This window comes from Bufo gargarizans, chromosome 2 (genome assembly GCF_014858855.1).
Source record: "Bufo gargarizans isolate SCDJY-AF-19 chromosome 2, ASM1485885v1, whole genome shotgun sequence".
Taxonomy (NCBI): Eukaryota; Metazoa; Chordata; class Amphibia; order Anura; family Bufonidae; genus Bufo; species Bufo gargarizans.
Window position 1 is genome coordinate 192,726,399 of NC_058081.1, and position 27,577 is coordinate 192,753,975.

Sequence of the window (27,577 nt, forward strand, 5' to 3'; positions counted from 1 at the left end):
CTGTCTTACCGGGCCGTAAAAAAAAATCCTTTAAAACTATTGAGGGGTTGCATTTTCTTCCAATTCTACATCATTTGGAATTTCCTTCTAGTTTCCCACTACATCATATGCAATATAAAATGGTGTCAGCAGAAAGTATATCTTGTCCTGCAAAAAACAAGCCCTGAAAAAAATAAATAAAGTTATAGCTCCAAGAAGGCAGGGATTTAAAAACAAAACAAATTTTAAAAAAAACATACAATCACTGGATCTTGAAGAGGGTTAAGACTATAGTCAATGGGAGAGATTGAAACATAAGGCATTAGGAGGGAGATTTAATCAAAGATGGATATTTTACGCTGGTCTTTGAAATCTCGTGCACTGCTGAAGGATGCGCCCAACTTATCATGAGGTGCTGGCCTCGTCATACATTAGGTGCATTCTCCGGCCTTCCGGAGACACAAATCTAAAGCAGCTTGGAGCTGCCATAGATGTCTGTCTTCATTTGCACCAAATAACTGGTACAAATGAAGATAAATATGAAATCCTATGGTAATGGCTGCCACAGTAGGGCATCTGTTTTATGTATACTTCATGTGTATTCAATAAATGTCTGACAAAACCCTGATGTGAATACTGCCCTACAGAAGCTACTGTCATCCGTCACCCACAGATGCCCGAATTAAAGGGGTAGTCCACTTTATTTATATTGACCTGTCCTCAGGACAGGTCATCAATATTAGATAAGCGGAGGTCTGACACCAGGCACCCCCACGATCAGCTGTTTAAAGAGAGAGCAGCGCTCGTAAGAGTGCTGCCTTCTCGGCTCTGTTTATAGTTTAAATTTGTTGTGACTTTTTTTTTTACATGACAGTGGGCTTTTTATTAACAATTTTTTATTTTTGTGGTATTCTTTTTTTTTATTATTATTTGGGGAAAGCTGCCAAAAAAAGTTTTCTTTTTGCAGACTATAAGGGCTGTTTCACACGAGCAAGTCCTTTGCGGGAATCACGCTCCGTGTGTGAGTGTGATCCTCCGCTCTGGACTTGCAGGAGCGCACGGCATTATCATGATTTATAATGCTATGTGTCTCTGCATGGCCTTTTTTCCACAGAATCATAGTGACATAAAGCTGTCAGTATGATTCTGTAGAAATAAGGTCAAGCAGAGGCACATAGCATTATAAATCATGATAATGCCATGTGCTCCTGCAAGTCCAGAGCGGAGGATCGCGCTCACACACGGAGCGTGATTCCGCAATGGACTCGCTCGTGTGAAACAGTCCTTATACCTTATGTCTGTAGAGGCTCCAGTCCTAGTTTTGGCTCATAATCACTGATGGAAATCACTGACGTGTGAATGAGGCCTAAGGCCCCTTTCACACATGCATGTTTTCCGCGCGGGTGCAATGCATGACGTGAACGCATAGCACCAGCACTGAATCCTTACCCATTCATTTCAATGGGTCTGTGTACATGACCGCGGACATTTAACCACTCAGCTGCTGTGTTCAAATGTGGCAGAGATCGGGGAAAGCACCCTATTGTAATAATGAACCGAGCCTGTACTAGGCTTCCAGGCTCCTTATTACTATATCCCAGTTCAAACCACTAGGTGGCAGCACTGAACTGTGATATAGAGATTTCAGTACAAAATAATAGACCATTTTCCATTATTCTGTACAGTCGTGGCCAAAAGTTTTGAGAATGACACAAATATTAGTTTTCACAAAGTTTGCTGCTAAACTGCTTTTAGATCTTTGTTTCAGTTGTTTCTGTGATGTAGTGAAATATAATTACACGCACTTCATACGTTTCAAAGGCTTTTATCGACAATTACATGACATTTATGCAAAGAGGCAGTATTTGCAGTGTTGGCCCTTCTTTTTCAGGACCTCTGCAATTCGACTGGGCATGCTCTCAATCAACTTCTGGGCCAATTCCTGACTGATAGCAACCCATTCTTATATAATCACTTCTTGGAGTTTGTCAGAATTAGTGGGTTTTTGTTTGTCCACCCGCCTCTTGAGGATTGACCACAAGTTCTCAATGGGATTAAGATCTGGGGAGTTTCCAGGCCATGGACCCAAACTGTTGTTGGATTGTTGGAAGAAGTTTCTGTTGGAGGGTGTTTTGGTACCATTCTTTATTCATGGCTGTGTTTTGGGGCAAAATTGTGAGTGAGCCCACTCCCTTGGATGAGAAGCAACCCCACACATGAATGGTCTCAGGATGCTTTACTGTTGGCATGACACAGGACTGATGGTAGCGCTCACCTTTTCTTCTCCGTACAAGCCTTTTTCCTGATGCCCCAAACAATCGGAATGAGGCTTCATCGGAGAATATGACTTTGCCCTAGTCCTCAGCAGTCAAACAAGCCTTTTTCCTGATGCTCCAAACAATCGGAATGAGGCTTCATCGGAGAATATGACTTTGCCCCAGTCCTCAGCAGTAATATTCTGTAATATTCACCATATTTTCTGCAGAAGATCAATCTGTCCCTGATGTATTTTTTTGAGAGAAGTGGCTTCTTTGCTGCCCTTCTTGACACCAGGCCATCTTCCAAAAGTCTTCGCCTCACTGTGCGTGCAGATGCGCTCACACCTGCCTGCTGCCATTCCTGAGCAAGCAACGATCCTGGCGCTTGCTGGACTTTCTTGGACGCCCTGAAGCCTTCTTAACAAGAATTGAACCTCTTTCCTTGAAGTTCTTGATGATCCTATAAATTGTTGATTGAGGTGCAATCTTAGTAGCCACATTATCCTTGCCTGTGAAGCCATTTTTATGCAACGCAATGATGGCTGCACGCGTTTCTTTGCAGGTCACCATGGTTAACAATGGAAGAACAATGATTTCAAGCATCACCCTCCTTTTAACAGGTCAAGTCTGCCATTCTAACCCAATCAGCCTGACATAATGATCTCCAGCCTTGTGCTCGTCAACATTCTCACCTGAGTTAACAAGACGATTACTGAAATTATCTCAGCAGGTCCTACAATGTAAGTCAATGGGGACGGATCCGTTTGACGTTGACACAATATGGTGCAATTTCAAACGGATCCGTCCCCCATTGACTTTCAATGTAAAGTCTGGACGGATCCGTCTGACTAACAATTAGACTTAGATTTTTTTCTAAAATATAATGCAGACGGATCCGTTCTGAACAGATACCATCGTTTGCATTATAGGAGCGGATCCGTCTGTGCAGATACCAGACAGACCCGCTCCGAACGCAAGTGTGAAAGTAGCCTTACTAGACTTTAGCATCCCCCCTTCCCCATAGTAAGGGCTCATTCACACGACCGTGGTCTGTTTCCGCATCTGCGGCTCAGTTGCAGACCCATTCACTTCAATGGGGCCGCAAAAGATGCGGACAGCACTCCGCGTGCTGTCCGCATCCGTTGCTCAGTTCCGTGGCCCCACAAAAATGATAGATCATGGCCTATTCTTGTCCGTTTTGAGGACAATAGGCATTTCTATAAAGGGCCGACCTTTAGGCAAATTGCGAAAGGCACACGAGCGGCATCTGTGTTTTGGGGTCCGCAAAACACGGCATGTTCGTGTGTGAAAAAAACGTGATGTGAACACAGCCTTGTGTGTCTACAGCTCTGGGCGGGAATATGTATCAGAATTTTCCAATCTCCTGCAAAATAACCCTCCTTCCATTTATTGCCCCGAAGTGCTTTCCTCAGGTACTGCATCACCCCATAGACGGTACTGCCGGAGGAAGAGACGGAAAGGACATGTGTCTCAGGGTTGTTTGATTCCGGCAGGCAGTTCTGTATGCAAACAGCTTGCCTCTCCGCTCTCCGCCGCGCACATTCCAGCCACCGACATGCGGCCGGTTAGTACAACACACACGTACAGCTCCGCCTCCAGGTGAAGCAGGGGGCGCCCTCGCCTCCTGCATCCACTGTGGGAGAGGGGTGATGACGTCACATGGAAGCTGACGGGGCGGCTCTGGCCCTTTGAAGCTTCTCGGTTGCACACGACGCCGAAGGGCGTGTCCGTAGTACTGCGCGTCCTGGCGGTGGGGGGCGGGGCGCGCCTGTAGGTACTGTGGTGGGAGGAGTAGTCAGCGCGCCGCCCCGAGTGATGCGGCTGCGGAGGCGCGCAGGGCTCAAGAGCGCGCATTGTGCTCGGTGCTCGGTTGTCTGCGCTGCGTCGTGGTCGCTCTCGGCAGCAGTTACCTGGAGGGTGAGAGACAGAGAGAGAGACGGGGCTGCGGAACGAGTCTCCTCTAGGGATGCTTACAAGCAGGACTCGGTGAGACGGTGAGAGATGGCGGCTTGGGGCCCCCCGGGATTGGGTGTCCGGATCACCCGGGGGCTGCTGGCGGTCTCCATCTATTTCATTCTCGGGCAGGAGCCGGCTGGAGCTGCAAAGACTGCAGGTGAGAGAGTATGGAGGGCCCGGGCAGAAGTGGAAGGTAGTGATTGGAGTGGCACCTCCTGTACCTTGCTGTGGTGGTGGGTGCCCAGCTGTACAGCAGCCTCCTCGCCCACTGCCCAGCTGTACAGCAGCCTCCTCACCCACTGCCCTGGTGTGTAGGACTGCCAAGCTGTTGCACACATTTCATTCCAGGTCTATGAATCTACTTTGAGACCGCACTGTCCTGCTGACACATTTCTGACTTGCATACGCCGCCTTGGCTGGCACCTTCTGGGGCCCCTTCCATATTATGGGATGCAGAAGGTAAAGATCAGAAATGGTGGAGCCCCCCCCCCCCCCCCCACACTTTTATTTTTGCCCTTTCATGTGCATACACATGTATGTAATTATCCCCCGGCTGTTTACCCCAGCAATCTAATATTTATTTGACTTGGAGGACTTGAGTGATTAAAGCGCTTGCTTGTGTTTGTATATACGCTTGGCCATGTTTACGGATGTGTGGGCGTTCAAGGGTTAACCCTAAAACCTTAGATTTCCAGGACTGGAATTCGCGTTACTTTTTAATTTGGCTTTTCCCGCACAGTGTCATGTAATAAAGGCGTGAATGGCGGAACCGTGCGCAATGCATTTAATTATGCATATCGGCGAGATGGGGAATATTTGTCCTTTTTTTTTTTTTTAAGTGTGATTACTCTCATTTCCACATGCATGTGATTTTCTTAAGGCGCTGATGTGTAAATATTTGACTAAAGTACACGCTTAATAATTCATGGAAAATTCACATATTTGTGCCGTAATTCCTCATATTTGCCGGCGAGCTGCTGGGAATGCTGATGAGGTTGTCGGCACATAACGGCGAGCTTCAGTTTTATGCGCCCCGCAGAATCGGTTTGGTAACAAAGGAGAGAAATAAAAACCCAGTAATACATTTTATTGTAATGAAAGCCATCTGCGGTTTTTGCTGATGTTTGCCCCTTTTCTCTGATTGTGATGTAAAGATGGACGTGCGGCTGTGGTGGGCTCGGATTTGTCTGGTAATTGAATGAAATGTTGGAAGTGATGGGAAGACTACTCTGTTACTGCAGAATTAGGCCTCTTTCACGAGTCAGTGAATCACACGTTGTGGTCTCCGTCCATTGAGTTTAATGTCTGTATTCACACACGCGGACTATGGTGACGCCACGGATGTATGCCTTATTCTTGTTCATGATTGTGGTTCCATCACTCACATTATAGTCTATGAAAACCACAGATGCAACATGGATCACATCCATGTTCTGTCAATGATTTTCATGGAAATCTTCTCTTCAGCTCACCGGTGCACACGGAATACGGATGACACTGAAGCCTTCACCAGGGAACTATTGACCACCTTGTCATGGACGTCAACATGGACATGTGATAGAGGCCTTACTACTCTTATATGCTCAGTCTCCTGGATCCCAAATGCATTGGGTATTTTAGAGAAGGTTCTGAATCTCGTCAGCCTAAGGCCACCTTCACACGGACCTACTTGTGGATTTGACTTCTGAATATTGTGTCACGAACTACAACAGATTTATTTTTAAAGGGGTTGTCCCACTTCAGCAAATGGCATTTATCATGTAGAGAAAGATAACACAAGGCACTAATGTATTGTGATTGTCCATATTGTCTCCTTTGCTGGCTGGATTCTATTTTCTGTTGCATTATTCACTGCTCATATCCGGGGGTTATGACCACCGCTGCTGGATTTCAGGGTAGTCATAACCATGGAGACGAGCAGTGTATAATGTGATGCAAAAATGAATTAAGCCAGCAAAGGAGGCAATATGCATAATCACAATACATTAGTAAGTGCCTTGTCTACAAGATACATGATGATGTTGTGCCAGTCCTGTATTATTCCTGCTGGATATTTACGAATTGCCTGCAGTAAAGGTCCTGCCGGGTGATGAGCCTCATTCACACGCCTGTGCTTAAATTGTGAAAAGGTGGTCAGTGATGCCTCCGTGAAGATGTCAGTGTGTCCACTTTTTGTTGTACGTACAGCTGAAAAATAATTCTGAAAGCATCTCTTCTTAATGATCTGTGAAACACGGATCGCATCCATTATGTATGCGGGAACACGTAGAAAATAGAGCATGCATCCGTGCTAAAAACACGGACCGTTGTTAAAAACAAAAACTTGTGTGAATACACGCATTATAATGAATACGTACGTGTGCTTTCAATGTAGAACACGTATGTGGAACACTGACATGTGAATGGCGTTTTACCAGTAGAAGGTGTGTCTGACTCGGTCCAATCAGTGTCAGATGCCCTCCAACTGGTAAAACCATAAACTTCTAGAAAAATTAACGGAATGGCACAACATAGTCCTAAGAATAAATGCTCCAGAATTGTTATTACATGGGGAACGCAAGTCTGGAAAGGTGACCAGTCCTGTCTAACAGTTAGGGTCCATTCACACGTCCGCAGACCCTATTCACTTTCAATGGGGCCGGAATGTGCTGTCCGCATCCACATTTGCGGATCTGCACTTCCGCAAAAAAATAGAACATGTCCTATTCTTGTCCGCAATTGAGGACAATAACAGGCATATTCTATTAGTGCCGGCAATGTGCGGTCTGCAAAATGCGGAATGCACATTGCCGCTTTCCGTGTTTTGCGGATCCGTGTATCCGCAAAACACATTGCGGACGTGTGAATGGAGCCTTACTCTGGAGTTTGGGGACTTTTGTTGCGTAACTTTTGCCTTGGGGTACTTCCACACTAGCGTTTTTGTTTTCCATTATTGAGTTCTGTCACAGGAGCTCAATACCGGGGGGGGGGGGGGGGGGGAATAATGGATACGTTTTATCCTAATGCATCCTGAACAGAATGCTCTCCATTCAGAATGCATCAGTTCAGTCCCTTTTACGTTTTTTGGATAGAGATAATACTGCAGCATGCCGCAGTTTTATCTCCGGCCAAAAATACTGATCACTTGCCAGATCCGGCATTAAGTGTTCCGGCAAAACGGATCTGTCTTTTTGGTCTGTGCATGCGCAGACCTTTTTAAAAATGCAAAAAAATTTTAAATAAATACCAGATCCGTTTTTCCGGATGACACTGGAGAGACGGATCTGGTATTTCAATGCATTTGTCAGACACATCCGGATCAGTCTGACAAATGCCATGTTTGTGTCCGATGACGGAACTGCCTGCCGGAATCCTCTGCCGCAAATGTGAAAGTACCCTTAATATATACGTCTGATGTAGCAGTATGTATCTCAACTGTGAAGCGTAAGGGCTCTTTCACACCTGCGTTCTTTTCTTCCGGGTTCAGTCGTCGGGGCTCTATGCCGGAAGAATCCTGATCAGTTTTATCCTAATGCATTCTGAATGGAGTGAAATCCGTTCAGGATGCATCAGGATGTCTTCAGTTCCGGAACGGAACGTTTTTTGGCCGGAGAAAATAACGCAGCATGCTGCGCTTTTTGCTCTGGCCAAAAATCCTGAAGATTTGCCGCAAGGCTGGATCCGGAATTAATGCCCATTGAAAGGCATTGATCCGGATCCGGCCTTAAGCTAAACGTTGTTTCCGGGCATTGCTTTTTCTGAATGGTTACCATGGCTGCCGGGACGCTAAAGTCCTGGCAGCCATGGTAAAGTGTAGGGGGGAGCAGCATACAGGGCGCCCCATGCGCATGGATGACGTGATCACATGGCACGTCATCCATGCGCATGGGGCGCTCTGACGTCTCTCTGGTGCACGCCGGATCCGGAAAACGCAAGTGTGAAAGAGGCCTAAATCGTAGATGTTCTGTTCAGGAGATCTGGTAAGGACCCCAGGAGTCCCTCCAGTATAAGTTGTTTTGGGGTGTTTACCTCAGTCAGTTTCAGGTCTGGCACTGAGGGTTACTGTGTAGTGATGTATAGTATTTCCTTTTATATGTTTGATAAGCAGTTGTATTTGTGACCTGGATTGCTGTACATGATACAAATTCATTAACATGTGATACAGGCCGGATATTTTAGGTGAGGCTGTGCATGGAGCTCTACGTGTAGTGCCAGTGTCCGGCCTGCGATAGTGCAAATGAAGGGTTTCTATGGAAACGATGCATCTGGTTTACATTCCTTCACCTCAGTGTCTTATCAGTGACGTCAGTCTTCTCCCTGTACTTCTGGCTGGCGGCTTCTATATAACTGAAGACAATACTATAGAAGACCTGGCTTTTTTTTTTTTTTTTTTTTTCCCCTGACCCTTTTCTAATCGGAAGCTTGAAGAAAAATCAGTCCAGCTTGGGTAGAAGTGGAGGTAGGGCTTCATAAGCATGGCGCGTGGCTGGGAAGCTAGCATACACACATTGATAATGGTGCCCCATTATGGATATACACCCTTCTGACTGTTAACTAGATATCCTATATTTCTTGACTTCATGAAGTGAGCCAGTCTTGTGTTCCGGGTCCTTTCAGGAAGGTCATTGTCCCGTCCTGCGCTAGTATGGCTATAGACCAGACATACTTTGGCTTCCGCAGCTCATTAAGGTGAAGGGGCCAGAATGAATGTCATTGCTGAAGAATCAATGTAGCTATAGCGCGGTATTTTGTGATGGAATGGATTTGTGCCATTACCGCACTGTGCACACGGCTGTCTGCCTTAGTTCCTGTGGTTTTTGGTTCCTCCTCAGGATACAAAGGGAGAGAAAAAACCAGCCTCTGCTTATCTGGACCCTTGCAGCAGATTTACCTCAGAATCTTCCCGTGCTGATGGCATGTACAAGATGTCGCCTCATCTGCATCGTCTATGACGCACAGATCACCAGTGCATGAGAAATGTGATGTTCTGGGACATTTGTGGTACTTCTACTCTCATTCACATTTGCCATCTGTATCGTAACTGGACGGTGTTAAGAGCTTAATGGGTGAATGTTGAGGAGGGCTAATGAATTCTGATGTGACCTTTTTACACCATGATTGGACACCATGGCTTGTTATCATGAATCTTTCCTAAGCCTCTTGCAAATAGAAGGATCCCCCAACCGGCCTGTGAATGGTAATTAAACCGTTCTTAAGTGAAGCTTTTCTATGTGACATCTCATGGCCTGTTTATACTAAGCATTTATCCTTCCATTAGGTGCTGTTCACATATGGTAAATACATAAGGGGGGGTGGCGGCGGCACACAATATAGATACGAGGACCCTCACAAGGCCGACTTGCGGATTATACAGAAGTACAGAACAGTTCAACTGAATGGAGTGCATTCTCAGGAAAATCTTAATGGATTGCATGTTCTAGTGTGGAAATGTCACGATTTCTGCATGTTCTTGTTGCAGATTTAAACTATAGATTTTTTTGGGTCCTTTTACAAGGGTTGATAGAGCAAGTAATGATCAGGAATGAGCATCGATCAGCATTGTTCATTCCCAGTCATTGCTCGCTCACTAACAGCAACAATCGCTCTTGTATCAGGAGGAACAATCGTTGTGATCATTTGTCGGCAGGTTTACACAGGACTATGTGGTGCCGACACCCACACAATGTTATGTGTCACATAAACAATTTCATCTGCCGGCACATTATACATTAATAAATAACGGTGGTATGAACGCACCCTTAAACAGTCATGTGTTCATGGGCTGCTTATCGGAAATAAGTGTCCAAATAACTGTTCATTCCCGTTTATTGGCACGATCACTGACTCTGCTCCTTAAGTCGCGTAGAGATTGCCACCCATTGTCAATGGAAGTAAATACTGAAATGCCTTTTTTTTTTTTTTTTTTTTTTTTGGGCGAGTCTGCAAAATGGACATACAGATGCAGACAGCACGTAGGTTTTCTCTCCATCTTTTGCTACCCCATTAAAGTGAATGGGTCCCTGTCCGATGTCCCAAAAAATGCAGTTCGGATCGGACAAAAAAACCATGGTCGTGTGCATGAGCCCTTATTGCCAAATTGTTCCTGTATTACTAAAAAAAAGAAAAAAAAGCACCTAATCTGCAACGTGTGCAGGTAGCAAAGAGGATGCTCACAAGTTCCAGATTCACTGCAGAAATGTCATTCATTCAAAGCCCATCACATTCTGAATGGGGTTGTTTCTGCTGCTGCTTGTGCATGGATTTCTACGAAGGGGACAGCGGAGTTTCTTCTGCAAATCTGCTGCGTCTAATACCTTGTACACGGGCAGATAAATTGCTTGTAATGAACATCTATCAACGGTATAGAAAGTTGATCATTTACTCCATTCAGGCCAAGTTTACACATTCAGGTTTTTAGATGCAACTTTTGAAGCCAAAAAGAGGAGACCACTTAGTCTTTACTTTATACTTCTCCGTTTATGATGTGTTTTTGGCTTCACAAACTGCATCTGAAAATCTGGAGATCTAAACCCAGGCTCTTATGTTGCAATTATCGATGGGGTTTTATACAAGCGAACGTTCACTCCCTCCTCTTAGATACTTTCCATTACTATTGGCAGCACGTCCCCTGTTTACTTGAAGGGGTGTGCTGCCGGCAAACTATTCTTATGTTATCCTAAGTTATGCGATGAGCGATAAACAAGCAAATTATCTCTGGACATGTTTACACTGGGCAGTGAACAGGAACGAACGCTTATTTGGGTGTAAAAGGGCCAGGCCCCTCATGCTGAATATACTTTCCCGGGTCCCCACTTCCTGCACCTGCTCCTGGTCGCCGCACCGCCGCTTCTCCCTGTGCACGGATAAAAAAAAAACATCCAGGAAGGGTGTGGGGGGGGGGGAAGCAACCAATGGCAGATGGGGACAAGCCTCCCTAGCATCACCCGCAATTCTGGGGAGGCTCATCTCTGTCCCCACCTGCCATTGGCTGATCATCATCCATCTAGGATTGCTCCAAACAACATTTCATTGTATTACATTGTATTGTACAGTGACAATAAAGGCATCCTATCTTAACCCCCTCCACCCGACGCCGGATGTTTTCATCTGGGCACGAGGAAAAGCGGCGGTGTGCGGCGACCAGGAGCGGCGTAGGGTGCGGGAACCCAGGTAAATATATTCAGCATGGGGGTCTTTTTTAAGGATTAGATAACCCCTTCAATGCAGCAGTATAATCTGAATATTAATACAGAAAATAACTTTTAGGCCAGTTTCAGACAAGTGTATTCACTTGTGTAAAAAAAGGAAACTGTGTAGGAGCATATTTCCCCTCCTGAAGTCTGCCAGGACCTCACGACATTCTAATGATTTATAATGCTGTGCGTCTCTGCCCGATGCCGGCTGTAATGATGGCATTATGTGAGTACAGTTCATTACATCCGATGTCAGGCAGAGACACACAGCATTTATATTATAATGCAGTGAGGTCCTGTCACAGGAGCAGAGTTCAATCTGGGAAATAGTTTCCTGGCATGGGCACTCTCGCCTAAAACTAACCTTAAATTATTTTTATACATGTGGTCTCCATAGCTGCTAGGTTTCTGCTGTTTCATACAGCAGACACTCTGGGCTAATGTCTGCGATTGGCGAATGCTGATCGCAGACACAGTTAACCCCTCAGATGGGGTTTATTTTGGTCACATTGAGTTTGGGGTAGACGTGTTGGCTGTGAAGACCCAACTTGCGCTGTACATTTATGGACGTTAACGGCCGTTCTACCGAAAGGCATTTGTCGTTAAAACAGATGGGGAAAGGCAAGGAAATCCCCCCCCCCCCCCTTCTGTGCTATAGAAGCCAGAAAAAAAGGGGACCTGGGAAATCACATGACCATCCAGTGGGTGTTTTCAAGGAGTTGGGAGGGGGGGGGGGGGAGCTAATGAAAGTCATGTATTCTTTTAACCATCAAAAACGTATGGTGATCAGATGACAGACAGATAGGAAATGGATAAAAAACTTGACATGCGCATGCTAAAACTGACAGTTTAAGGCTACTTTCACACCGGCAAACGTGTTTGATCTCAAAGCTGGATCATGATATTGATGATGATAAACAGTCAATTTTTCAACAAATCTACATGTGAACAAGCTCTTATCCATTCACCCGAGAGGAGTTTGCGGAAGTCCATGTGCTTCCATTTTCAGTAGCAGAAATTTCTGTAACCAATCTGCCCTTGTCCATATATCCTAAAAGTAACTGCACTAATAAAACAGATGCAAAAGGAAGCTAAGCAGCACTCCAAGCCCCTCAGGCCTCATGCACACGGCCGTTGTTTTGGTCCGCATCAGAGCCACTGTTTTGGCGGCTCGGATGTGGACCCATTCACTTCAATGGGGCCACAATAGATGCAGACAGCACTTCATGTGCTGTCCGCATCCATTGCTCCGTTCCGTGGCCCCACAAAAAAATATATAACATGTCCTATTCTTGTCCGCGCTTTGTGGACAAGAATAGGCAGTTATGTGTAAAGGCTGTCCGTGCCATTCCGCAAATTGCGGAACACGCATCGGACGCTATCTGTATTTTGCGGACACACCATGGTCGTGTGCATGCGGCCTTAGTGAGATAAATCCATATTCAATGTTCAAGTCTCCTGGTATGCATCCAGGGCATTGAGGTGGGGGATCCTGGCTCGGGATCCCAGTAGAAAAAGCAATTTAGAGAAATCCGCAGCACTCATCCAGTTCGGTCAATGGTGTTTTATTTAGTAGTTGGGCAGCATAAATGGCAACCTTTCGACCCTAAGGTCGCTTAGATTGCTTGATAAAGACCGAACGATCGAAACGTCGCTATGTACGCTGCCTAACTACAAAATAAAACGCCATTGACTGAATTGGACGAGTGCTGTGGATTTCTCAGCATTGCTGCCCTAATAAAACACATTGTTTTAGAAGCATTTTCCCTCAGAGATTTGTATGGTGTAAAATGCCACGCAAGTGGATGTATTATTTATTTCCAGTGTGCTTAGAAGCTTGCAATTGCCGATAAAATATAGCTTTCTGTTGGTTTCTTCTAACGGTTTTCACAGCTGAAAAACTTGAATTGGCTCTTGGGCCCCTTTCACACGGGCGAGTATTCCGTGAGGATGCGATGCGTGAGTTGAACGCATTGCACCCGCACTGAATTGGGAACCATTCATTTCTATGGGGCTGTTCACATGAGCAGTGATTTTCACGCATCACTTGTGCGTTGCGTGAAAATCGCAGCAAGCTCTATTTTGTGCGTTTTTTTTCACGCAACGCAGGCCCCATAGAAGTGAATGGGGCTGCGTGAAAATCGCAAGCGGATGGAGACCCGATCATTATTTTCCCTTATAACATGGTTATAATGGAAAATAATAGCATTCTAAATACAGAATGCATAGTACAATAGCGCTGGAGGGGTTAAAAAAATGAAGCCTGGCTTCTCTTCTGTCTTTTTTGCTGTGTGCAGGAAAAGGACCTGTGGTGACGTCACTCCGGTCATCACATGGTCCGTCACATGATCTTTTACCATGGTGATGGATCATGTGATGACCGGAGTGATGTCACCACAGGTCCTTTTCCTGCACACAGCAAAAAAGACAGAAGCCGGGCTGCGCGATCAAGTGGATTAAGGTGAGTTAAATTTTTTTTTATTTTTTTAACCCCTCCAGTGCTATTGTACTATGTATTCTGTATTCAGAATGCTATTATTTTCCCTTATAATCTACAGAACACCGATCCCAAGCCCGTGTGAAGCAGTTTTGGTACAAAACATGCCGATTTTTCTCACGGGAGTGCAAAACGCATTACAATGTTTTGCACTCGCAAGGAAAAATCGCGCATGTTCCCGCAACGCATCCACCTTTTCCCGCAACGCCCGTCTGAAAGAGGCCTTAGAGTGAAGGAGAAAAATAATAATAAATAAATGACAGCATCCAAATATGCAGTGATGTCCCCTACAAAAAATGCAATATATTCGTGTGGAATATCTGGGGAAAATCACTGTTTGTTTGCTTGGCTATTGTAATTTTTTTTTTTTTTTTTTTTTTTCTTTCTTTCTTGACTAGAGGATCAAAATTTCGGGATTTCTTTTTGCATCCTTGAACTTGCTGTGCTGACAGAATGCTGCTAGCATTTTTGGACCTGGTTCAGGTCAACAGTACTTTGACCACAAGGAGCCCTGACCATGTGGAGCATTATGTATGACAAGCAGGGGGTTTATTAGGCGGTGATCAAGTCTGTTGGAGGAGCCATTAGGGGCATGCTGCACTTTTTTGTCTGGTTAAATACCAGGCCCCCTGGCAAAAACCTAGAGCAGGAAGACAGATGTGAATGTAACCCAATGCTGTCTTGAGCATTTAAAGGGGTTGTGCAGCCAGTACATATTGATAACCTATCCTCAGCTGTTTGATGACGAGGTGACGCTCGCATTGCCACTACTTCCTTTTCAAGATTACACTCCTTGCTGTATCGCTTGGAGCAGCTGCGCAGTGTATTTACAAGTGCTTGTTCCGTTCAAGTGAATGGGGCGAGCCCTTATAATTGCACTGCACTGCCGAGACTTCCTAAACTAAGTGTAGTGTAAGCTTCAAGAGGAAATGGTGCTCACAGCTGATTGGCAGGAGTTCTGGGAGTCGCCCCCCCCCCCCCCAAATCAGATATTAAAGGGGTTATCCTTTCTTAGACAATGGGGGCATATCGCTAGGATATGCCCCCATTGATAGGTGCACCTACAAGGAGAACGAAACCGGGGGAGTTGAGGCTGGAGGAACCTGGGTTTCCAGGGGTCCATCCACCACCAGGCGCAACTCCCCGCCTCTCCCATTGAAGTGAATAAGAGCACACCGCGCATGCATGGCCACCGCTCCTATTCATTTCTATGGGGCCAACGGAAATGTCTGAGCGCTATTTTCAGCGGCTCCATAGAAATGAATAGAGGGCTGGTGGGACCTGCACCTATCAATATGCCCCCATTGTCTAAGATGGGATAACCCCTTTAATGAGCTATACTGATGATGGGTCTTCAATATATACTGACTGCAGAACCCCTTTAATATTGTTAAAAAGTTCACCACCCGTTGGCATGTGTGTCACGTATCTGTCCTGGCCCATTTGGCCAAGCCTATATAGCAGTGCACATAGACATCTACTTATGAGCTGTTCTTCCAATTTTACCTTACAATATAATGCTGGATCTTTACCAGATAATACTGAAACCTGCCATCAGGAAAAAGTTGGGAGGCCCCACACATATTAAAAGAAATCGCTGTTTTGGCCAATATACATCTGATGTGTATAACCGGCTCTAGGCTGACTACTGGGATAATGCATCTGATATCAATAACAATGGCATTCAATGGTAGAAAATTGAGTGGTCATCCATACAACATTCCTTTGGTTGGAGGCCTTGCTTTGCTAGGGCTGGTATCATTTTAATTCCTGATATAGCCAAACGTGCTTCATATTTGAATAGAGATATGACTGATGTCTTGATATCCCTGACTAAATGGTTATGGTTTTTCGTTTTTTAAAGTATTTTCATATTTTGCTGTAAAACAAAAAAAAAACTTGACAGACGGCGCACAGGTTAAGCTGATAGACGTGTTTTTTCCTTTTTGGTGTCTTCATTAAAATCAATCTATGTGAATGAGACTTTATTTTTTCGCCATATCATCAGACTTCCAGAAGCTTTGCATCTTTATATTGCTTGAAATGCGCGGATAAAGATAGATTTGCCTAAAGTTACAAAGGAAGCAGACAGTAGGACTTAAATCCAGTTCTCTACATCAAAGGCTCTGTCACTGCACCACTACCTAGCACCAGGAGAATATGAAATAATCTCTTAATTTGAAGAACCTATCACCCGAAAGCTTTTCAATTTGTGTGTAAGACTTTGAACGGTGTAGTCATTCCTGCTCTGCTTATGTGATCAGCTGCAGGAATGAAGCTGCTGTAGGTGTTCTGCAAGCCTACAAAACCTCGTGAACCATCTCTTGTACTATGTATGAATGTTGGGGTTGTGGCCAAGGTGACCTCTTGTTCCCGTTAATAAAAGTAGTCTCGGGGCTCATTCAGACGACCGAATTTATGTGTCCGAAACCATCCCGCAATTTTGTGGACCCATTCATATGTGGACAGAACATGGCGTTCTGTACTTCTGTTCCACGGCCCTGCTAAAATGATGGCGCGCGTCCAATTCTTGTCCACAATTGCGGACAAGAATAGGCATTTCTATCATAAAGGCTGGCAAAATGCAGAACGCATGCAGCCAGTATCTGTGTGTTTTGCAGATCTGTAATTTGCAGACTTCAAAACACATACAGTCGTCTGAATGAGCCCTCACAGTTGGCTTCCTGCTCTGGGACTTGCTTGTCCCAGAAGTCGGTAACCCAACGACAATTGAAAGAAAATCCAGCACTGCAGATTAAGGCCACGTTCACATCACCGCTAGTTTATTTCTGGTTTTCTGATCCATTAGAGGAAATAATGAAGTGCTGTATTTGGCACATAACTGAAACTCTCTAATTTTTTTTTTGTTTGCAGAATGTACAATAAAGACACTGAACGGGCCACCAACGCAGACATGAACTAGACGCATCAAATATATACAACCACATACCTGCATTTATGGTGCAGCAAAGCACACAACACAAATGAATTGCGTTAATTACAACATGGGCCCCTTTCACACGAGCAAGTTTTCAACAACTGAACTTGCTTGCAAAATGGAGTGAGTTTCACTGAACGCATCTGGAGCCAATCCGTATTGTTCGTGTGAAAGAGGCCTAAGTCTGCCGTGTGTTTGGTTTTGCTGGAAGAAAATGCACCATAATTGCAGATATGTTGCAAAAACTGCATACTTTCTAGGCTTTTTTTTATTTTTTTATTTTTTCTGCATCTAAAATGCAGCACAGATGTGACCTGTGCCCGTCATGAGATGTGTTGGAAACAGTAGGTGTACCTGAAAACTATTGGGAGCAGTGAGCAGCACTGCAGTGTGAAAGTATTTATTTACTACATTAGGGGCAGAACTGCAAATTATCTGTAACTGACATTATTAACACCGATAATAAGTCTACATATTGGAACTATTTGATATGACACTGTAATAAAAGACATACAGACGTGGACAAAATTGTTGGTACCCTTTGGTCAATGAAAGAAAAAGTCACAATGGTCACAGAAATAACTTTAATCTGACAAAAGTAATAATAAATTAAAATTCTATAAATGTTAACCAATGAAAGTCAGACATTGTTTTTCAACCATGCTTCAACAGAATTATGTAAAAAAATAAACTCATGAAACAGGCATGGACAAAAATGATGGTACCCCTAGAAAACACAGAACATAATGTGACCAAAGGGACATGTTAATTCAAGGTGTGTCCACTAATTAGCATCACAGGTGTCTACAACCTTGTAATCAGCCATTGGGCCTATATATATGGCTCCAGGTAATCACTGTGTTGTTTGGTGATATGGTGTGTACCACACTCGACATGGACCAGAGGAAGCAAAGGAAAGAGCTGTCTCAAGAGATCAGAAAGAAAATTATAGACAAGCATGTTAAAGGTAAAGGCTATAAGACCATCTCCAAGCAACTAGATGTTCCTGTGAGTACAGTTGCACATATTATTCATAAGTTTAAGATCCATGGGACTGTAGCCAACCTCCCTGGACGTGGCCGCAGGAGGAAAATTGATGACAAATCTAAGAGACGGATAATCCGAATGGTAACAAAAGAGCCTAGAAAGACTTCTAAAGAGATTCAAGGTGAACTTCATGCTCAAGGAACATCAGTGTCAGATCGCACCATCCGTCGTTGTTTGAGCCAAAGTGGACTACATGGGAGACGACCAAGGAGGACACCATTGTTGAAAACGAATCATAAAAAAGCAAGACTGGAATATGCCAAACTACATGTTGACAAGCCACAAAGCTTCTGGGAGAATGTCCTGTGGACAGATGAGACAAAAATCGAAGTTTTTGCCAAGGCACATCAGCTGTATGTTCACAGACGAAAAAATGAAGCATATCAAGAAAAGAACACTGTCCCTACTGTGAAACATGGAGGAGGCTCTGTTATGTTCTGGGGCTGCTTTGCTGCGTCTGGCACAGGGTGTCTTGAATCTGTGCAGGGTACAATGAAATCTCAAGACTATCAAGGAATTCTAGAGAGAAATGTACTAGCCAGTGTCAGAAAGCTTGGTCTCAGTCGCAGGTCATGGGTCTTGCAACAGGACAATGACCCAAAACACACCGCTAAAAACACCCAAGAATGGCTAAGAGGAAAAAATTGGACTATTCTAAAGTGGCCTTCTATGAGCCCTGACCTCAATCCTATTGAGCATCTTTGGAAGGAGCTGAAACATGCAGTCTGGAAAAGGCACCCTTCAAACCGGACACAACTGGAGCAGTTTGCTCATGAGGAGTGGGCCAAAATACCTGCTGAGAGGTGCAGATGTCTCATTGACAGTTACAGGAAGCGTTTGATTGCAGTGATTGCCTCAAAAGGTTGCGCAACAAAATATTAAGTTAGGGGTACCATCATTTTTGTCCATGCCTGTTTCATGAGTTTATTTTTTTACATAATTCTGTTGAAGCATGGTTGAAAAACAATGTCTGACTTTCATTGGTTAACATTTATAGAATTTTAATTTATTATTACTTTTGTCAGATTAAAGTTATTTCTGTGACCATTGTGACTTTTTCTTTCATTGACCAAAGGGTACCAACAATTTTGTCCACGTCTGTATAATAGCGCCACGGTGTGAAAAGTCCCTAAGAATGACTGTGAGGGCTCCGTGGTTCATTGTATTGTAAGACCGGATTGTGCTCTTCTAATACTGATATATTTTATTACAATTTAATTAGATTTATGTCATTCTAAATTTAATGGTTTTGTTATGGAGTGTACAACTAAAGGGAATTGTTTAGACTGGTATTTACTTGACACCCAGTGTTAACATTTTCCGGGTCTCAATACAGGGGAAAAACACTTCTGTTTTGTCAAAGGGGACAAAACTGAACTGAATGGAATGCTCCAAAATGCGTTCCGTTACCTTACCAGAGAGCGTGCTGCGGTTTGTTTTCCGTCCTGGGATGCGAAGAAAGTCTGGCACAATAGAAAACTGATCTGTCCCCCATTGACTTTCAATGGAGTTCATGACGGATCCGTCTCGGCAATGTTACAGATAATGCAAACGCATCCGTTCTGAACGGATGCAGATGGTTGTATTATCAGTAACGGAAATGTTTTTGCTGAACCCTGCCGAATCCAGCAAGAACGCTAGTGTGAAAATATATACCGTATATATAATATAATTTTTTTTTTTTTTTTTTTTTAAGGCTAGGTATGGGTAACCAGCATTACTGCACACTCTTCCCCAGCCTATAAAAAAAGGCACACAATGTTTGAATAGTAGTAGGGGCAAGTATATCCCTTAGTAATTGTAATGGTTAGAAAATCCTCATTTTAAAGGTTTACGCGTTTATCATCGAGTAAATCATGGTCAATCTGTCTTTCTCTTTTGATTGGGGGAAGATTGGAAGGGCAGGTGGACATTTTTTGTTATAGATGACCACACTGCCTACAGCATGGCATGGTGGGAGTTGTAGTTTTGCAACAGCTGGAGAGTCGCAGGTTGGCCATCCCTGCTGTTTTGGCATAAACTTATCAGTTTTGCTCAGGATAGTTCATCAATATCTGATTGGTGGGAAGTCCAAATAGAAGGAAACAATATCCGTATGGCACTCGCCATTACAATCTCAACAATCATGTTATTGATTCAAATCCCTAAAAAAGTGCACACATACACATAGGTGTGGGGTAGCAAGGTTCCATCACATAGATGGGCACCACAGCCGTTTCACAGTATAGGACTGATGGCTAACCTCCGGCGCTCCAGCTGTGGTATGTCAGTGTGCACAGATGAAAAACATGGCCATGTGCATGAGGGCTTAGTGCAGGGTACAGCCAGGTAGTCCAAGCATGTACAAATTTGCTGCCTAACGTTTTACTTTTTCTTTTCCATTGAAGTCCCTATTGTTAGGCCATTGTAATGCATTTTAGTATTTTGTTCATCCCTTGTGTGCCTTGTTAGATACTAGTTATCGGCCATATTCAGACTTTGTGTAGACATTTTGTACTGTAAGCGATCCATTTCCAGGCTGTGCTTTGAAGGCCCTGATTACAATGGTTGTTTCATTAAAGTTTACAATTTTGCCTTCAAAGCTTTGTCAGTCATGCATTTTGTTTCTTTTTGCAGGCTTTATGTAAAATGTCTGTTGCCGCGACTAGTCCCAAAATGTGCGTGACAGTTTGTCCTTCGTCAGTGCTTCTTAGGAATGTCCGCTTCATTGTTGCTGCAAGCACCGTGAGCATGTAATCCATGTTTAAATAGACGTCGTGTCCTATGTCTGGGGTCCTTTACCTCCGTAGCAGAATAGGAAGGATTTTACACTAGGGCATTTGTCATGCTCCCATAAAACGTGACCTCTCCTGGATGGCACAACCCCTTTAAGTATGGCGATCAATGTATACAGACCTTCTAGGTATAGTAAAAATTATCGTAGTGAGTCATATTTGTCTACTTATGAGTAGTGTTGAGAAAACTTGTGTTTTTAAGTTCGGATCAACTTGCAGGATAACAGGCCGAACTGGATGGACAGATGTCTTTTTTTCAGCCTTATGTACTATGTTACTACTATGAAGAATCCCGTTATGAATTCTGATTTCCGTTATGGTCCTTGGTGGTAGAATCCATAACGAGATTCTTCAATAACCCGAACTTTGGACGCTGAACTTAAAATACAAGTTTGCTTGACACTACTTATGAGCCTTTTTTTTTTTTTTTTTTTTTTTTTTAACCCATGGTGGTTGCTGTGTACAAAAAGTTAGAAAATGTGCTTTAGGCCTCATGCACCCGACCGGTCCGTTTTTTGCAGTTGGCTAACCGCGGATCTGCAAAAAACGGAAGCCACCTGTGTGGCCACGGAACAGGGTAATGGATGCGGACAGCACACTAAATGCTGTCTGCATCTTTAGTGGCCCCATTGAAGTGAATGGGTCCGCACCCGAGCCGCAAAAAATACGGCCGTTGTGTTCCGCATCTGAGCCGCGTGCATGAGGCCTTACGAAGTAATAACAGTGGACGGTGGAGGAATATGTTCGGGCTGATTCCTTGTCTAATCTCATACACTTTGATGGTATAGCTCAAACTTTGTTCGTTTGTGAAGTGATAATCCGCACGGTACCCGCCACAACAGAACAAACCCTTAGGGAGTCCAGGTGCCAACAAACCGGCTCCATGTGCACAGCCCTGCCCTTACTCTGCCTTTTTTAATCAATTCTTCACATTATACAGGGCTAATTTTGAAAACTGAACTAACCAGTTGGGCTTCCTTCATATCTGCAATGTAGGCTTTGTTAGGGACCTCCGTAGCAATTTCTGTCAAAAAAAAACCAGCACAAAATGCTGGTTTCCCTAATGGGAGCCCAACGTACTCCATTATAGTCAATGAGGTCAGACCATTGGTTTTGGTTATGTTCTGGATCTGGCATTTCTTTCATTTGCATTAAGCACACTGAACCATTCATTTTATAGGGCCATACACACCTCAGTGTTTTATACGGGTCCATTTTTCCGTTCCACAAAATGACCTATTCTCGTCCATTATTGTGGACAAGAATAGACCTTTAATGTAACGTTGATGAACCACAAAAAAGTGTCCCATGGCACCATAGAGATCAATGGGTCAAAAAAACAACAAACAGATTGCACACTGAAAAAGAAATGGTCGTGTGCATGAGCCTTTAAAAGCAGAAAATATTCATGCAAAAATGATCCTAGCGGTGTCGGTATCACCTCGGCAGAGGCTTCAATTAAGGCCTAGCTTCTGTGTACTGTAGTAAGTGGTGCTCCCTTCCCCCACTGCTGCTGTTTTCGCTGTCTGCGTGTAATTCAATGATCTGGCTTATGTGAAAGATGCAGACTGGGCTGGCTAGCATGCCAATAATGTACCCCCCCCCCCCCCCCCCCGTGACCATATTTCCATATTTTTCACAATTATATTTCATATGATTATGCAGACTGTGCATATAAGGTCATGTCAAAATAATTTTTCATGTAAACGTTTAATTAAAACACCAAATGACAAGCCTACAATGCACAATAGATTTTTCTTTGGCATATATTTATACTGCATTATGTAGCATTTTTCTTATGTGGCACCTATTAGGCCCCTTTCACACGAGCGAATTTTCCATGCAGGTGCAATGCGTGACGTGAACGCACTGAATCCGGACCCATTCATTTCAATGGGTGTGTACGTGACGCATCAGTTCTGCGTTGTGTGAAAAAACGCAGCATGTTCTATATTCAGCGTTTTTCACGCAGCCCTGGCCCCATAGAAGTGAATAGGGCTTCAGTGAAAAACGCGTTTTTAACTAATGACTGCTAGGAGATGTTTGTAAACCTTAAGTTCATCATGCATTGCACCCGTGCAGAAAAAAACTGAACGCAGTTGCAGACAAAACTGACTGAACTTGCTTGCAAAATAGTGCGAGTTTCACTGAATGCATCTGGAGCCAATCCGTATCATTCGTGTGAAAGAGGCCTTATAGTAAATTACATTTGAGATGACTTGTGAACTCTGGTGTTTCCTTTTGGCGGTATTTCTCGCCTTCTCTCCTCTTGTTTCATGACTAGGAAGCTGCCAGACAGCGTCACATCAACACTTCTAACAGATCTTGCACTTCAAAAACTGATGTCATAAAAGGATTTGTATTGCTGAGTGTTTGTACCAGAATCTCTCCAATCCCCCAAATTGTGACTTTTGGAAATAGGCTTCTCAAAGGAATACTGACCCTAGAAGGGAAAGATCCAAGAAAACAGAAGAAAAACCTGTCTGCAGTGATGTCCGTCATTTGAATTTTCTGCATGCTGTTGAAACCTAAGCTGGCTATACACATTAGCTCAAAATTGGTTTAGGCAGGAACTGCTGCTGATCTAATGTGTTCGAGGGCCTCCCGAAAGAGAGAGCCCATTCATGATTTCCACATATCTGATCCTTTATTTTTATTTTTTTTAGAGATGAGCTACTGACGAACTGGTAGAGACTAAAGGCCTCTATACACATTATTGTACCGTCGGCCGAACCTGATGAGAACGATGAGACTGATGTGTTTAGGGAGCTCACAACCCTCCCCCAACAGATGATGTAAGGGGACAGAAGGATCGGGTGAAGTGAATATTTTTGGTCTATCCTTTTGTTCTCCTGAGGTGACTGACAGCGGCTTTCTTCACTATCCCCATTGAATACACATCCATTTGGCCAAACAGAACGTGTATGTGTATGGAGAAGCTGGGAGAGAATCGGAAGAAATAGCTGTAGGCCAAGCACCCAACCAATAATGACTGGGATCGGTGATCCCAGTCATTCACCCCCCCCCCCCCCCCCCTTCCTCAGATGCCTTGATCTTTATTAACGGAGGCATCTGAGGAGTTAGACAGAGGTCAGGGGCTCTCCTCTGTCCTTCGATCGTAGCCCCTGCTCCAAAGCTGCAGGGCTCCGATTGGTTACCATGACTGTCTTGGGCCTTGAGAGAGTTCCCAGGCCTGTCATGGCTAACTGCCTGAAAAGCTGTGCCTGAGGCATGTCTTCTCAGGCAGCCTCTCAGAATCCCATAGACCACAGTAATATTGTATTGTGGTCTATGGGACAAGTGATAAGATTGCATGTTTAAGTCCCATGAGGGGACAAAAAATTACTGTACATAAAATTGTAAAGATCGTTTTAAAAAAAATGTAAAAATTCAACCCCCCCCCTCCCAATTTTGCATATAAAAAATAAACCTAACAGGCAACGCTGCATCTGAAAATGTCCAAACTATTAAACCTTTGCAGGTTTGAATGAGAGTTTAAAACAAAGAGGTGAGGATACTGGCCTTGTGACTAAAGCTTGGTGCTATGTCCTGGCATTGCTATGACTGACTGCATCACTATTGTGGCAAGGACTTCTATACCAGGATATGAAAAGATTGCATTTGGTTTCCATAGTAAAACAGGACCTGGCTGTGTGGCTGCGACTTGCCTTACAATTTACAGATAATAGTTTATTATAATGAATTCTACATCATTCTTCAGTTTGGTTCCTGGGAGCTGAGCTATCTATATTACATTTGTCAGTCTTATTCCATTGAAGGTTCAGTCCCAAAGATCAGGACTCTGCTGTAACATGGCATGTGTAGTGCTCCAATATCTTCATGAAGCATTTTATAATGACATCCTCATGTACTTTAGTCTGCTGCTGACAGCTGTGTTTATAACTTCCCCATAGATAGTTTGACATTTTGGTTAATTACATTGTCTGCTGAGATGACTTTACTACCATTGTGCATTCATTAATTGTGTTAACTATTACCCTACTGTAGTGCATTGGATGAAGATGCAGGAAACGTCACGGCTGCATATGCTTTTACATTACCCTTGCCATTATTTGTTCGTCGTCCTTTTAAGGGCCTTTGAATTCATATCTTGGTAACATTTCACTGTGGATTAGTTATTAAATAATTTCCATACAGCGTTTGACTAAAAAAGGAATGGAAATGAACAGTTTAATCGACTGCATTAATTTCAGTGCAATTGTGTGACGAATATTGTTTAGTCGGGTAACCCATATGCCCCAAGGAGTCTGCTGCTCCAACTCTGCTTGTGAACCACACCATGCTAAGTGTCCAGCGTCTTAAGGATCCTAAAATTGGGGCTTTATTCGGACATAAATCCATAACCAGCCAAAAGACAGTCCAACCAATGCTTACGCATTTCCTGGACACACCATGTCCTTCTTCATAGCAGTATGTTTGGTGAAAGTAGCCTAAAAGATTACAATGATACTGTGCACATAGGGCTGCCCACAGGACTATAGTCCTGCACTCATATGATCTTATGAGTGCGAGTGCACTCCCCGACACACAATCGGTGCTGCTCCGGGACATATGGCCTACTCACGGACCGTATGTCTCGGAGGGCATACAGTCGTGTGCAAGGGCCCTTACACAGAGAATACGATCAGTCACTGACACCTGCCCTGTGTATAACTAACAGTGACTGACTGTTATCTCTGTATACACACTTACACAGAGAATGCTATCGCTGATAACTACTCCCCTGTGTACAGCTATCAGTTCATGGGGGAGGTGTTATCAGTGACTGACAACTATCTCTGTATACACACTTGCATATCTAAGAGTGTAGATAGAGAGAGATTATATATAGATACATCTATCTCTGCTCTGCAAAGTAAAGAACATGTCCTACTCCTGGCCACAAATGCAGAAGTCAGTGGGTCCACAAAACTTCGGACGTTACACGTATGGCATCCATATTTTGCGGACTGAATCTTTTACCCACAAAACTCAGCTCCTCCTGCTCTAGAACATGCTGCCTGCAGACTGCACTGTATTGGCGACAGGTTCTCTTTAATATCGCGTTTCCCTGAAAATAAGCCCTACCCCGATAATAAGCCCTAGCGCTATTGCAGGATTTTTGGAGTAGGCTTAAAATATAAGCCCTAGATACAGACTTATTTTAATTTATATAAAGGAAATGTGTGGGCTGCAGCAGCTCAGGAGCACTCGCTAATGGCTCCTGAGCTGCCATGAAACTGTGGGCGGGCAGTGCAGGCTTCAGTGAAGCCGCCAGCCCGCGCGTTCATCGTAGCACCTGACTGGCGGGCTGGCGGCTTCACTAAATGCTAAATTTTGCTGGCAGCCTGCGCTTCCGTTCACTTTCACGTTGGGAGGGCTGGCGGCTTCTCTGTATGCCCTGTACTGCCGCCAGCCTGCACGTTCTTACTTACATGAAGGAGGCAGAAGGAGCATCTCCTCTCTGCTGCCTGGAGGAGCTCCCTTCATCTCTCCCGTGCCGTATCTGCTCTCCCTGGTACTGTAGATTGCTGCCTAGGTCCCTTGGGTATGGACAGCTCAGGGGCAATATCTGGTTCCAGAATGAAAAAATGTGTGGCAAATATGACTATGACCTAGGAATGCACACATGTACTGCAGTATATGGGTGCATTCCTATGGATGAGGGGGGTTATAGTCATGTTTAATATAAACACTGTCTAGGGACTGTTCTGTAGTTGGCATGTGTCTATATAAAAAATGTTCATGGAGCCAAAATAAGCCCTATCCCTCTTTTCGGGAAAAAAAGACCCTGTCTTATTTTCACAGAAACACGGTATGGTGCTGTATGAAGTCCCCTTTTGATGGTTCATGACATACCTGCTTCTCCATTGTACAGGCAGCAGGGACACACTGTACCTCTATCTTCCTGTAGCAGGAAATGGCGACTGAGTTTCTCTGTTGGGATCCTATATTCAGTGCGAGACCTCTAGGTGTAGCATTTATAATGCATAGGAGCTGAATATTAGGCTACTTTCACACTCGCGTTTGTTATGGATCTGCACTGACGGACTCGTTCAGATAAAACAGCCGCATGCATCCGTTCAGAATGCACCAGTTTGTGTTATCTTTAACATAGCCAAGACGGATCCGTCTTGAACACCATTGAAAGTCATTTAGAGACTGATCAGTTTTCTATTGTCATAGAAAACGGATCCGTCCCCAGTGACTTGCATTGTGTGTCGGAACGGATCCTTTTCGCTCAGTTTCGTCAGATGGACACTAAAGCGGAATGGAGGCAAACTGATGCATTCCGAGCAGATCCTTTTCCATTCAGAATGCGTTAGGGCAAAACTGATCCGGTTTGGACCGCTTGTGAGAGCCCTGAACGGATAGTGTGAAAGTAGCCTCAGCAGCAGGCTGTTCACAACTCATGTCCTGCTGCACAGACATTATACAGCAGACAAATGAAAAAGCAGCAGACCGCATTAATGAAGCATATTATAATGTTACAGCTCCCGTATTCTATTGTGAAGAAATAAGATGTGACATAACGGCTGGTATAGGTAAATCTCTTGACATGCTTGTTGTAAATGGGACCTATTTCCTTCAGTTTTGGTTTATTGCACATGGGCATTTATTGTCTTCACAGAACATCAGTTCTTCATTTCTTCATCCTTTGACGACACAATAGTCCAATCACTGTATTCCAAGAATGTAACTAATGCATAAAGCGAGAGAGGAAACTGATAAAATCCTTAGTGCCTTCACAGAAACCTCATTCCTCAATAAATTTCCACATCTCACATGTATAGCATTAAATGATCCTTAGAAGTTTCTGCCACTAAGCAGCAGTGCAGTAAAGCTGATTTATAGTCTGCTGTAAAGGCTTCAGAAACCAAATACATTCCTCTCTAGCAGCAGGAAAGGAATATTTTCTTAACATAGCACATAAA

The 27,577-nt window shown here is 44.0% G+C and overlaps 1 protein-coding gene across 5 annotated transcripts in view; it reads left to right on the plus strand.

The window, feature by feature from the left end:
* The first annotated feature begins 4,065 nt into the window (after positions 1–4,065).
* Positions 4,066–27,577, plus strand: part of NEO1 (neogenin 1) — a 135,081-nt gene continuing 111,569 nt past the window's right edge. For 3 of the 5 annotated variants that reach the window (XM_044279835.1, XM_044279836.1, XM_044279838.1), the window contains exon 1: positions 4,066–4,371. In XM_044279835.1, the coding sequence (XP_044135770.1) occupies positions 4,260–4,371 (112 nt within the window). In that variant the 5' untranslated portion in view covers positions 4,066–4,259. The remainder of the gene's footprint in view (positions 4,372–27,577) is intronic. The other 2 variants (XM_044279837.1, XM_044279839.1) reach the window with 1 other exon arrangement.